Source organism: Eulemur rufifrons, chromosome 17 (genome assembly GCF_041146395.1).
Source record: "Eulemur rufifrons isolate Redbay chromosome 17, OSU_ERuf_1, whole genome shotgun sequence".
Lineage (NCBI taxonomy): Eukaryota > Metazoa > Chordata > Mammalia > Primates > Lemuridae > Eulemur > Eulemur rufifrons.
Genome location: NC_090999.1, coordinates 14,705,502 through 14,720,628, shown reverse-complemented (window position 1 = coordinate 14,720,628; position 15,127 = coordinate 14,705,502). Strand labels below are relative to the sequence as shown.

General features: G+C 33.5%; 1 protein-coding gene across 2 annotated transcripts in view; it reads left to right on the top strand.

Annotated features, from left to right (window-relative positions):
• Positions 1-15,127, top strand: part of CDH12 (cadherin 12) — a 256,507-nt gene that overhangs the window by 181,755 nt on the left and 59,625 nt on the right. For both annotated transcript variants that reach the window (XM_069492504.1, XM_069492503.1), the window contains one exon: positions 1,278-1,445. In XM_069492504.1, the coding sequence (XP_069348605.1) occupies positions 1,278-1,445 (168 nt within the window). The remainder of the gene's footprint in view (positions 1-1,277; positions 1,446-15,127) is intronic.

Below are 15,127 nucleotides of genomic sequence, written 5' to 3'. Positions count from 1 at the left end.
ACAAGAACACTGAGATGTAAAGATGAAGAACCTTAGTTAAGAGACCTAGAACTGAGCATCAAGAGCCCAAGTTGAAGAGAGGACAAACAGACTGAAACAAAAAGGTGTCAATACCAATGCATCAATAAAGCAGCAGTAGCAAAAATGAAGGTTGTCTTTTTGGCAACAATTTCCTGCCAAGGATCAGAAGAAATCTTAGATTGTAGTTAAGTCTGAATTAGCAACAAAAAATATGGTAAGTAAATAGTAGAAAATACAGATAAAATGGTGATATATATTGCATTTATGATTTGGATGCTTTATGTTTTCATTGATGGTTGATATTATCTTTGTTATTCATATATTCTACTTTATTTAAGAAACAACACTATCAAAGCCACATGGGATTAAGACAAATGCTCTCCAATCTCTCCCTAAAACCATTGGCTATAGATTGGAATTTGATATAAAATTTATTCATGACTTTACTTGAAAGAATTCAGAAGGATATAGTTATTCCACTATGAATAAATATAAATGTAAATTCGTTTTACACTTGGACAAAAGGGAAGAAAATTAGTAGTATATGTAAATATTCATACACATTGTAATATTCATAACTGTAAATTTAATTATTTATAAATTCACCCAATGATTCTTTCAGTCATTCATTTAGTTAATTGGTGAACATAGCCTTACTAAGTTTCTTCTAAATGGCAGGCACTGTTTTTGGTGCTGGAGAAACATGGTAAAAAATCTGTCGCTCAAATAATTAAGGGGAATTTTGAAAGACAAAATAAAATAGTATGTAAAGAAGATATTTTATGTATTTTAGAATATAAAGTAATATAGTTATCCCAAAATATAAAGATAAGAGGAAAGTAGAAAAGAGGAATCATTGGAAATTGCACACTCAGTTTAATCATGTAAAATTTTTAGTATATATATTTTTATCTCTAAGTTTAACAATTTCCTTTTTTAAAGATAGAAGCGTATGTACAAATCCTATCTTGGCTGACTTAATTAAGATGACCATCTTTTAAAGCTGATACATTGTTTTTTAACCATATTCCTCATGCCTGCATAGCATTTTATTTTGTGGCTGTTACAATAATATACTAAATTACATTCTAATCTTTGGACATTTTAGATGTTTCACCTTTAAAAGACACATAATTTTAACTAGTATGTCTTTGCTAGTGAATCTAGATAGAATCAGGTAGTTGTTTTTGCAGACTTTAATTAGGAAACTGCAGTATTTGTGATATTTACTTTATATTATTATTTTTCCCCTTAAGGTGTCATTAGAACAGCTTTGCCAAACATGGACAGAGAAGTCAAAGAACAATACCAAGTACTCATCCAAGCCAAGGATATGGGAGGACAACTGGGAGGATTAGCTGGAACAACAATAGTCAACATCACCCTCACTGATGTCAATGACAATCCACCCAGATTCCCCAAAAGTATGTCACCTTTCTGTTAAGCCTAAATTAGTATAGCTTTTTTTGTTCTTTACAGCATCATTCAATGCTAAAGGAATTGAAATACTTTTCCAAAACTTTTGTCTTTAGGAAGCAGAAGCTAATGGATTAAAAAGTACATGTCTTCAGAATTTAAATTTTTGATGAGAATCATGTCCAGCGTTACTTTAATTGAAAATAATGTGTTAATAGTTGAACAATTGGTCTGATGGCATTGACTTTTAATGAAGTAAAATATTCACAATAGGTTGATATCTTACCCTAATAGCTTATTAACTGAAAAAGTAATATAAACATGGAAAATCTGTTGTAATTTAAGACCTCATATTTATAACATATATGCCATGAAATTACATATCATATAATTGGTATTAGAATTCTGTGCTTTTTCTTTAGCAATTGCATGTGTTGAACCATTTTCAAATATTTTTGTCTAGGTATCAGAAGATATTGATGCTATTTGCATCACTTTGGTTCCAACCAGTTATTTTAGTTTTGTAATAGGTGAAAATTGCTATAGTTTCTATGATAATAGAATGATTCACACCTGTATCTTCTCTGTAACTCTGTGTTTCTTATTGAAAATGAATTCTTCTCACTTTGTGTTACATCTAGTTTTCTTTTGCAGTATTACATTTAACACCAGTCAGTACCTATTTGATTCCTGGTGCACTTTCAAGGACTTTTTTAGTGTCCCTACAGCTTGCAATACAGAAACTGAATGTTTCTATCACTGGTTTTATAAGGATCTTAATTAAATCACTAGGTACTCATTTGCATGAATAGTTTTAAAAAGCAAAACAAAACAATTTTCTTCTTTCCACAACAGAAAGGGAGCATATGAGTTTACCCACTAAAATATATAACATTGAGAATATTTAACTAAATAAATATCTGATTCCTTTGTTTAAATGTTTTTCCATATTTTACTACTTTGTCCATTTTTTCTTAAAGTCATCAACGTATATTTTCTTTCTAAATGTTTTTTACTTAGTGATCTGAAAGTTTAATGGCCCAATGTTTTAAGGGTGGTAACTATTAATCGAGACCATCAGACCTTAATGTTTATGTTACCTAGCCCAATTGAGCCATTCCACTAAGTATACACATTTCACATGTCATGTTATACATGATAAAGATATACGATTTCTGTTTGTAAATTAAAATAATTAATTAAAGGGAAAATAAATCATCATATTTTAGCATATGAATATATGTGACAAATGGTTACTATATGATATGATAGTATAATATCTAGAGAGTCGTTGAGCAATACTTTTCCTTACTTTGCTATTAAGCAAAACAGAAAGAATGTAAATAAATATTTAAAAGAAGAAACAAATATTGGATTTTTTTCTAGCATACTGTATTATTAAAGAATATGTTCTTAAAAAAATAAAAGTTTAGTGCTTTTAAAGTTAACTACATAAGTATGACAAGTTGTAATAGCTACTTGAAAAGGACAGATTGGGAGATTACTTTGCTTAGATATAAAAAGTGGCGTTGTGAACTTAAGCCCTGTTTTGGGTTTTGTGCATACAAAATATTTTCAATCTAGAGTGTGGGAAATAGCAAATATATTCCTAGGTAATGTCAATATCTGCATTCACATGTATGATAGTGAGGATTTTTCAGATCAGGGTTACCAAACCACAGCCAGAGGAAGAATATAATCCTGGTGGGTTTGTGTGAAGTCTCATTTGTATTAATGGAAGTTGAGGCAGAGACCCAAACAAACAGGCTGGGGGACAGGGGTGTGAAAATGGCTCAGTGGTGGAGAAGTTCGAGTGTGCATAGGAAACCAAGATGGTGTGCTTAGGTCACACTGAAGCAGGAAGATCACTTTCACATTTTACCTAATGAAAAGACAATGTGGATAAAGTAGTAGGCTTGTTTCGTATTTATTCAAGATTGAATCTCTAGGTCCACAGGTGAGTAGATGAGATCCATTTGAAGCAGATAAGGGCATTGGAACTTTTAAAGCATTTGCACATGTGTCAGGAACTTTATCATTACTATCTTGATTTCCCTTTCACAACAACTCTCTGAGATCAATATTTTCCACATTTTATCATTAAGAAAACTGATGCTTATGGAGAAATTAGTGAGAGGTTTTTTTTTTTTTAACTCAGAAGTTCAAATTCTGTCTAATTTAATAGCATATTAAAATAAAAATGTATTATTAAATATTCTTTTACCTGCCATTCTAAAACTTTAGAGAATATCTGCAAAAAATCACAGTTTATGTTGAATTGTCACTACCCATAAACAGAGAAATGAGAGAGGCAGAAGAAATCTATTAAGAAGATCACTGTCATCAAATTACTTTCTGCTTGTATTATTTGAACATTTGGACTACAGTACGAGATATTTTTGAATCATAAGAAAGAAGAGGTTTTCACATTTTGAATCAATAAAAAATTAATCCTCCTAAAATTTTACATGTCTTTGTGTCAAGACCCTGTTACTATACTGTCATTTTGAATTACATTCTTTAGAGGAAAAGACAGAACACATTTATAAACATAAAAGCCATCTCTTTAGAAGCCAATGCTCTTTTGCAGGAATATATCCCTTAGAGAGAAATTAAATAGCAAATGTGATACAAAATTACAAGCTGAGATAATATGCCTTTGAATACAGAAGTCAAGAAAACATATATTCTCTATATAAATAACTTAAAAGAAAATTCCTCACAACTAGCAAAATTTGTTGTGACTATCAAGCAATTCTGCTAAAAAAACTTTCTTCAGGTGAACTCTATGAGATTTTTTTTCATTGCTAAACACCACAAAATGATTCCTTAGAGTTTACTAATCATAATATTTGGCTTTGTGTGTGTGACATTACTTAGCACTCATTTCCATCCATTCCCTTCTATAAATTTAAGATGGAAAAAAATGAGTAGCATATGCATTTATATTATGCAGATATAAATAGTTTGTTATTTTATTGTTGCTGTAAAATATATGGTTCTGGAAATATTGGAACTCCCTGCCAATTTAATATGATGATGGTGACCATGACATTGACTAATAAATTACCTTGTGTCAGTCATGCACTATGCAAGGTGATTTGCATTTGGATTCTCATGTAACTCTTACAACTATTTGGATTCTCATGTAACTCTTGTAACTATTTTCTCAATTTTAGAAATTAAAGAACAAGTATATATTATTAAGAAAGATTAAGTAACTTGTCCAAGAACGCTAAATTTTTGTCACTTTTTCTCTTAAGCAATAATTTGCCTTTGGTGCCTATGTCATCACAAATAACCCAGAAAACTGTTCACAACAGATAACCCAGAAAACTGTCCACCAATAAAAGCAGTAATACTGCTTCAGAAATGGAAATAATACACAGCATATTAAAAGAGATCTAACTGAAATAGTATAAAGACAAAAGATTTTCCTTGCAAAATGTTTCCATAGAGTTATATAGCTTCTATCTACAACAATCAAAGATATCTGTAGAGCACCTCCCTCTATCAAAACAAGCTACAGAAAAATGCTGATGGTTTCCATTATGTGAATTTTAAATGACAAAACCACCTAACAATCTGATCTAAATTATACATTGTAAGATCAAATCAATTAAGTGAGCTGGTTAATTCACATTTGGCAAAAATATTTATACTTTTGCCACTTGGACTCTTTCTTGTATGTAATAATTTTGTAATGAAGATGAAAACAAATTAAGGAAAATAAAACACTCCATATACAACATTGGATGAAAAGAGAGTCTTCATTTGTAGGAAATGTAAAGGAGTCCTTGTTTTTTTTTTTTTTTTTTTACTTTCTATTTCAATATAATGCGAGATAAGAGAACTGTTTGGTAAATAGATTTAAATGTAGAAAATAGGACATCAATAGTTGTTCTAAGAAAATTTCTTACTAGTAAATAAAACAACATTTTTTTTTATTTTTTTGAGACAGAGTCTCGCTCTGTTGCCCGGGCTAGAGTGCCGTGGCGTCAGCCTAGCTCACAGCAACCTCAAACTCCTGGGCTCGAGAAATCCTTCTGCCTCAGCCTCCCGAGTAGCTGGGACTACAGGCATGTGCCACCATACCCGGCTAATTTTTTCTATATATATTTTTAGTTGTCCAGATAATTTCTTTCTATTTTTAGTAGAGACGGGGTCTCACTCTTGCTCAGGCTGGTATCGAACTCCTGAGCTCAAACAATCCACCCACCTTGGCCTTCCAGAGTGCTAGGATTACAGGCATGGGCCACCGCTCTCCACCTAATTTATTGTTGATTATACTCACTTTTTATTCTGGCAATTATTAAGTGATATAAGTGGGTTGTATTCCATAGCTCATTTGGAATTGGGTTGGTTGGGATTTCCAATGCAATTTCTTGAAAAAATAATGCTGTAAAGCATAATTAGTTTTGTAGAGCAATACAGGTATGTTTTTATTGAATCTAAAAATCAGTGGGACTATAGTACTAAATATAATAATTTGTACTTCAGTGCTGGGAGCTAGGTAATTAGGAAGGGGGAATTGGAAGAACAGAAACAAATATCAGAGAAGACCACTCAGGCATGAAGAAGGATGACTTAATGCCTTTTGCAACAATCTGGAGGGAACTGGAGACCATTATCCTAAGTAAGGTATCTAAAAAAATGGAAAAACAAACACCACATGTACTCACTATTGAATTGGAACTAATTGATAAGCACACGTGTGCATAGAGGGAAGTAAATCTCAATGTAAATCAAGCAGGGGGGAGGAGAGACAAGGGGATGGGCAAGGGCCTGCCTAACGGGCACAGTGAACACTGTCTGGGTGACGGACACACTTTCGACCCTGACTCGAGTGTTACAAGAACGATCCATGTAACCAAAAACATTTGTACACCCATAATATTTTGAAATTAAAATAAAATTTTAAAAAAGAATGAAATGCAATAAGTTTTCCTTTCTTTCTTGGGTGCAGAAACACCAAGAAATAGAATCATTTTATCTTTAGATTCCCATCCCCTAGAACCGTCTCACATCTGCTAATGCTCTCTTCTAGATGTTTTCATACTTTGCTCTCCAAGTGCTGAAAAGAGAATTTACCCCAAATGTGCCCAACCCACTCAATCCACACTTAGTTGGAATTTGCATCCGTCAGTGTAGCTGAAGTTAAAACTTTTGAGTTATTTGCATTTTAAAAGAGCTTGTTTTTCTACCCACTAATGTCTATTTGATTGGCTTTCAGACAGTAAAACCAAGTGAAGTAAAGTCAGCAGACCAAATGAGAAACTGTATCCATGATGAGTGCATTGCACATTGTCTGGGGAATGGACATGCTTGAAGTTCTGACTCGGGGGGACGGGAGGGACATGGGCAATATACATAACCTGAACTTTTGTACCCCCATAATAAGCTGAAATAAAAAACAAAAACATATTAGAGATGCTATTTGATTGATTCCTCTCATGGTCTATGCCCCTAATTTCCTCATTTGCAGACTAGTATCTGGCTCTACCATATCAGCAGAACCAAATGTGCATATTTCTTCCCAAGTCTGTGTTCAACGATGTCACATTATTAGGCTGAAATAAGCCATATTGGGCATTCTTATACCACAGGAATGCACAAATACTAAAAATCAGGGCTTATTCATAATCTCCCTCTTTCCCAATATGGTTGTTAAGCATTTACTAGGATATAAATGGCTAGAAATTAGGGTAGATATTCCATAGTCTTAATGTGAGAATAAAATTAGTTAATAATGGGAAAGAACTTAGAAAAGTGCCCAGAAAATAGAGTACATGTGATGTTTTCATACAGGTATACAATGTGTATTAATCAAATCAGGGTCATTGGGGTATACCTCACCTCAAGCATTTATAATTTTTTTGAGTATCCTGTAAATATATATAACTATTATGTACCCATGATAAGTAAAAATAAAAAAAAATAAAAAAGTGCCCAGAGTATAGAAAGCACTATACAAGTGATTGTTGTTATTGTCTATTTCACATAAAGATTAATCTCTATTTAAAAATTTATTCCTTTCCTTCATATTGACACTCATGGATTTTCTAAAAGGTTTATACATTTCCTGGCATCATGACAGAACAAATGGATTTTTTACCTGGGAGTGATAGAAATGACTCCTTCTACCTTTGCAGTGCAGATGGAAACTGTATTTCGGGTGCAGGAGGAGGAAAGTGGGAACGCCATTTAACAGACATCTGCAGTAACACAGACAAGAAGTGTGAGTCACTGAATCTATGATGCTGATGGCTCTGGCAGTTGTGAAAATGGTAGTATGTGAATAGATTTGTGTGATTTTAGGAGGTAAAAAATCACCAATAGTAATGAGTTTGCCACGGAGAGGTGGATTTTGGAACTGGAGAGATCGTAATACTACTTGCTGATCGTAATACTACTTGCTAAGAGATCATAATACTACAGTGACTAGTAGGAGAGATCTTCTAGCAGCATCGCAATTCTGTGAGCTCAGTGTTGAATATATCAAAACTGAGATGCCTTGGAGATATTCACATAAAGTGTTGGCATAACATAATGTTTTACCACAAATAGTATGAAACTCAAAAGTTGTATATAGGCTGGAGTTAAAATACAAAGAATATTTAGCATAAAGACAGTAAATGAAGTCAAGGGGAGAAATTACGTTACCTAGGAAGAGGAAAGCTTGGATAAAAGTAGCCTGAGACAATGGTTCTTGAACGTGATTGCAAAGTAGAACAGGAGTGAGTTTAATAAACCCTGTCATTCAAGTCTAACTCAGAACAATTAAATTTGAATAGTTTTGGATGGTCCCTGGGCTTCAGCATTTTTTTTTTTTTTTAACTTTTCCTATGAGGCCAATATACAGCCAAGTTTGAGAATCACTTATCTAGATCTTCTCTGAGAATTCCAACAAAGAAAGCTGAGAAGGGGAAAGCTGTGAGATGGGAAAAAACCACAACTGTAGAATGTCAGAGATGCTAAGGAGAGATGTACTTCAGAAAAAAAGGAATGACTAAGAGTATTGAATGCTGCTGAGAAGTTGTCTCTGGATCTAGTGACATGAAAGTCACTGGCAATCTCAGGGGAATCTTTACTAGAGTGGTGGGTTTGGTAATCAGGTTAAGGCTGCTTGTGGAGTAGTTTTTATGCAGGAATGGGTAATAGCACCTATCTTTGAAACGTTATGTCAGAAAGGAAAAATAAAATGAAGCAGGTAGCTGGAATCAGATTTCGGACAGGGAAAATTTTTGTATGATGATCAAATATGAGCAGTTTGTGTCTCCTCTGGAATATCTCAATTGAGAAGAAATTCAATGCAGAGAAAATAGACTCTTTAAAAAATAGTACAATATTTATGAATTGCTGGAATTTAATAAGAGGAAGTGGAGATGAAGGGAACCTCAATGGAAATGGGAGAGGAGGAGAAAAGAAAGCTTACAGATATGACAAGAGGTTAATATTGATGTTTGTACCATGAAGCTAATTTACAATGGATACTACATATTAATAGCAAAGCATGGTCCCAGATCGAAATTCAAAATTTACAGTGGAAGTGTCAAGATGCATTTAAAACTTTTGGAGCCCTCAGTCAGAGCAAGGTTTTTTTTACAAAAAACCTTTTAAGTGCTGTTCATAGATTGTGAAGTGGAGGGGAAATTTTGTGCAGAGATTTCTTTAGAGAAAGTGATGTGGAGTCCCTATCTAGTAAAAGTAATTAATGGAGTTGTTCCCCCACTCCTCTCAGGTTTGGTGAGTGGAGCCTTGTGTTCAGTAAGGACCAATAATAAAATCCAATATATTTTCCAAGAAAATGGGGGAAATACATGGACTGATGCCTGCCTCAAGCTTAAGAAAGTTAGTGTCCTGAAAAAAAAGCAAAGAAACGGAAAACAAGGCTTTGTTTGGGGAAGTAATTATATGACAATAAAAAAGGCTAAGAAATGTTTAAGCAGAGGGGAAAATCAACCCAGAGTCATGTGAAGTCCTGTCAAAGAGATTTTCATTGAAGTGAGAATCTGTGTGTGGGTTGGATCGCTGGAAATCTAGAGGCTCAGGGCATGTTCCATTAAGGCAGAGGCAATGCCATTGCTATGGAGGCTGCAGTAAGAGAAACTTCAAAAAGATTCCCCCAAAGTGCCACTGCACAGCCCCAGAGAAGCAAAAACCACACCTTCTGGTACGAACAGCCCAATCTCCTAGATTTGTAGCATCTGTAAGGTGAAAACACCCTAGGCAAGGAGATAGTTAAAAACAAAAACAAACCAACCAAACAACAACAACAACAACAACAACAACAAAAAACACTTAGAGGAAAAGCTGTCCGGTCATTCAGATCCCAAATCACTATCCCATCTGTTGCTGGACCTGGTTGGTTTGCTGGTGGAGGAGTTGAGAGGAGAAGCCTTAAGTTTTCATAAGGATTGATTCATTATTTAATATGAAATACTGCACATTTCTAATTTCCAAATCTAGATTTTGGGAAATGAAGTGAACATAAGACTGTGTGCTACTTAAGGGTAAATAGAAATGTTTGCTCACCATGGTTTTCATCCAAAGACAAAGCTTACACTCACAGAAGAAAGTCTAGAGGAGCAATGGGAGACAGAAAAAAAAGCATGTTTTTATTATATCTTGCATGTTGTGCTTGTTCAAAAACACAGTCACACTGATGTGGGATTCTTTGAAGGTTTGGGAAGCTGAGTGATCTCCTATGTGATATCATTTTATTTTTTCTGTGAACTATAAGACAAGGTCACCAACTGAGAAAGGAATTAGTAAAGTGACTAAAGCAGAGATTTGTGGAGAATATATCGATTTGAAATTGAAGTCACAGAGAATGGTAGTCAGTTACCTTTGCAAATTTGTATGCTTTGCAGGCAATGTGGAAGGTGCATTTGAGGTTAGTGATCATAATTTACAGTGATATCTACCTGCTTTTCTTTGGTTTTCCTCAGTCCACCACACCTCCTCCTTGAGAGGGAAGATGAACATCATTATTAATGGTTAGGTTTTCCGAGATTGTAGCAACGAAAGGACATGGGCAAGATATACGGGCATAGGTTAATATGATACCGAAATGATAAACCATGTGTTTTGGTTGGATGAGGAACGGAGACAGAGACAAGATAATGGATTGCTGGATATGGAGAGAGTAATATCCTAGTGCTACTTCTGTTATTAGCGTTGATAGGTCACAGTGGAAGTAACGGAACAAACAAACCGGTAAGGCAGGAAATTATGATTATAACAGCTTTTGTCATACGGTTACTTCTGTTTAGAATGTTTTCTATTACGGGCCTCCTAGACCCAACATCAAGTTGGCTCAGCTCAGATTTTCAGCTTAAATATCATAAACATAGAATAGAATTATATAACTTTCCTTTACAGCATTGATGTTTCTTTGCTGTTTTACTTTATGTGACTGGCTTAATTAATATCTTCCTCTCCCACTAGACTATAAATGTCAAGATAAACACAGTCATTAAAACAAAAAGATAAACACAGTCTTTTTGTTTGTATGTTTTCATTTTTCCTTATCATTCCATGAAGGAGGTTACTGAAAATTGTAGTTGAGTCAAATATCGGAATACATAGTAATTAATCTACTATCCAAAGATATTTAAAAAAAATTCAATATCTAGCCCTAAATTTTTGTGTTGTGTTTAACTGCTCAGAACTAGAAAGTTTAAAGGAATACACTTTTCACTGTTCAGAGAAAAAAATATTTCTATTGTTATTTAGAATTTATAAAACTTAAACCATTAATATCTTGGATATTGAATGCATGGCAATTCATATTTATGTATATAGTAAGTTAAAATCTGGAATGGGTAATGATAATATTTTAAAGGTAAAGTAATTTAACCAATAAAACAAAGCTTTTTTTAAATTTTAAAGTATTATGGGGGTACAGTGTTTTTGGTTACATGGATGGCTTATATAATGCTTGAGTCGGGGTTAAAAGTGTGCCCATCTCAGATAGTGTGCATCGTACCCATTAGGTAGATTTTCGCTCGTCTCCTCTTTCCCCCTGCCCCCCTGCTTGATTTCCATTGAGTTTTACTTCTTTCTATCCACACTTGATGCCAAATATTTAACACTTCCAAAAATATGTTCATCCTAGACTCATCCTAAAAATGAGCAGAAGTGGATTTCTTTTTCATTACTAAGAGATTCCATTCACGGTATGTTTAGTATGCTTGACTAAAATCCAGCTTCAATCCAACTTTGTTAGCAGGATGGTTCTTCCTTGTGGACAATATTTCTATTACTTCAATTTGGGCTTATTGAAAATATACCTTTAGGCTTTTGAGGAAATAGAGGGCATAAAATGTTCTTCAATCACCAAAGTATTTTTTCTTCCTGAATCCTTCAATTTTCAAGATATGGGAAAAAAATATTTCAGTTAAAATTAAAATGACTTTTCAGACCTCTTTTAACATCTTCTTTCTTTCATCTCCACACTGCTATAGGCAATTTCCTATTGCCTATTGCCATTCTGATGGGAAAAATTATAATATATATAAAGAGATTATCTACAAAATTATTATTTGAAAATTACCTAGTATAATAGATAATACTTATAAAGTTTCATGCACTACTGTATAAATGACTTTTAAAAAACAAATCTGTAAGGTAGATATTATTGTACTATTTTACAGATCAGGAAAGAAAGATTAAATATTTTGCCCAAGGTCACTGATCTACAGGTACATTATTTCTGTAAAGATCTTTTTTATTCACATGGATATGTTCTTTGCTTTAATTTCTTTTTTATGTTCTTTAGATAAGGTGAAATAAATTTGTGTGACAATTATATTTGTTTAAAAAAATTAAAAAATTAAAATACTGAAAAAACAGCATTTTATTTCTATGCCAGTAGATGGTAAATCACACACAAAAAAACATGCAGGATCACTATTTGAACAATTCAATGTCTGAATTCAATCACTGAATTAACAGTTTGTGGCTTTATATATTTATTTTCTGAAGTTTAAAACTAAATGTAAATTTTCAAATGGTGACTTATTTAGTTGGTCTCAAATATATGTTTTTGAGTCCTTTACCATGCTTAATATTTTTACCAATTTGAAATAATTTGTTCTCCAGCCTTCCAATCATTCTAGTTTTTAAATATTTTTAAATACTAATCAGGTTCACCTTAGCTACTTGTATATAGACAGGTTTTATGGGAAGTTGAACATTGACTTCTTAATTTTTTTTTAGTAACTTTAGACTTGTTACTATAAACATAAAATAAAATGTATTTCAAAAGTGAATCTGTAATCGGTTATCCCATGCTTTGTTTTACTTGTTATTTGTATTGCTGAATGTTATGCTATTTTATAATTCATTCATTCACTTAATACATTTATTCACTTAAGTCCTATAATGTTTACTTCTGAGTAAACATATTAATTTGTATTTTAAGTAAATATATTTCTTTGGGGGTTTTCGTCAATACTTGGAAATTTTCTCAACAAAAAAAAGAAGAAAAATATATTTTATATTTTTTGCTCTGAGATAGCAATGGATGCTTCCACCCCCCCCATACACAGTGTAAGTCCTAATTAAATCAAAGTAAAATAAGTGTAATTTTTCCAATGACATAGTTTCTTTTTTTTTTTTTTTTTTTTTTTGAGACAGAGTCTCACTTTGTTGCCCAGGCTAGAGTGAGTGCCGTGGCATCAGCTTAGCTCACAGCAACCTCAGACTCCTCGGCTTAAGCGATCCTACTGCCTCAGCCTCCCGAGTAGCTGGGACTACAGGCATGTGCCATCATGCCCGGCTAATTTTTCTATATATATTTTTAGTTGTCTATATAATTTCTTTCTATTTTTAGTAGAGACGGGGTCTCGCTCTTGCTCAGGCTGGTCTCGAACTCCTGACCTTGAGCGATCCACCCGCCTCGGCCTCCCAGAGTGCTAGGATTACAGGCGTGAGCCACCGCGCCCGGCCCCAATGACATAGTTTCTGAGAGGATGTCTACTTAGCTTATATCCAAAATATTATTTTTTCTTTTACTTTTGAAATTAGCAGGGAACATTATATCTAAGAAGTATGCGGTGTGATCACTAAATTAACTCACTGCATGCAATTTCCTCCTTTTCCATGGCAAAGTGGAGATTTTTGTTAAGCATAGTGTGTATATTGGATGAATATGTAAACATACATTTTATTAACTCTGTGGACAATTTCTTGTCACCTGTTTTATTTCTCAATCTGTGTTGTACAAGTAGTGCCATTAAGATGTTTCATATGCGTCAAAAGTAGGACACCTAGAAGATGATGGCAGTGTAATTACATAGTACATCACGAATGATCCAACTTTGGCACAGCTGAAGATTACTTCACAGTTTTGAATTAATCTGAATGACCTCAGCTTTATTGCTGTTGAGATTCTAGAAATGATAAAATGTCAAGTCATTGGAAATAAAACGACAGAAACTAAACAATCTGACATGACTAATGCATAGTTCCTCTGACTTGTTCCATATTCCGTAGATTTTATTACCAGCTGTAATTTTTTATTGAGAAATACTTGTCTTAATGAACGTGAGTGTCTTCCACCTTACTAAAATGTATGTCTGCTATGTATAGAACAGAAAATCCACTGCTCTGTATATTCGTGTTTTATGTGCACTAAAATTTCATGCACAAAATTGCAAATAGTGAATCATTGCTTTACTTCTATTATATATTAATTTTGAGAGGTGCATGTTGAAGGAAAGCAACTAAGTCAATCATTTTTGAACAATTCTACTATTTCAATTTATCATAAGTTTCCCAGTGCTATTAGATAACGGAATTTGTAGGTATACTATACGCTGACATTTTTTTAACTGCTATTTTACTTATATTGATAGAGTACTATAAAGAATAGCTGTCTTCACATTTATTGTTATTGGCCCCATAAAATGTTCTTTTATAAAACATAAAATTCATATCTCAGCATATTGTCTTGAAAAGGGGGCTCTTTCATCTATAGTCTGCATTAAATGGTTCCCTATGGATTACCTCTTGGAGTTCTAAATTTTTTTTTCCCCTCACAGTGGAAGATCTCAGTCCTGGCTGAACTCTTCACCTTCACTAATCATAATCCCTTAGAGATGACTCCAGACTATATTATTGCCCTTGATGTGTAATACTTTTATTTTTGCTTTAAACTGTACAAATGGAAAGTCAACTCATAAACCGGAACTATCCAGAGCCCTTTAAGTTAGATTTCCATGTTTTCCTAAAGGTCCTGTGTAACTCATCCCCACTAGTCCACCCTTGCTACCAAATATGCTGGCCATATTTGAAGTTTGAAATCCACTACACTTTATAGCTCTTTCTCTCTCAAATCTCTCTCAAATCTCTGCCAGCTATTCACTTAATGATTTTTAGTCATAGGTTCTCTAACCACATATCCTGATAGAGGAGGATTTATAGTACAATATGTAACATAGACCTCCACTCCTTTGTTTTATAAGGAAAAATTTGAGACTTTTTCTAGCATTTATCGATGGACCATGAGATTGGACTAGGACCACTCATTCCATTGATTCAAGGCTTTTGGTGTTTCTTCAGGTTCTGTGTTACAATCACAAAAGAGGCAAAGAATATAGGCGTGGTTTTTGATAGATCGTATTTCCATTTAACAGGCATTTAAAAAGAAAAAAAAAGAGAAAATGAAAAATCACTCACATGT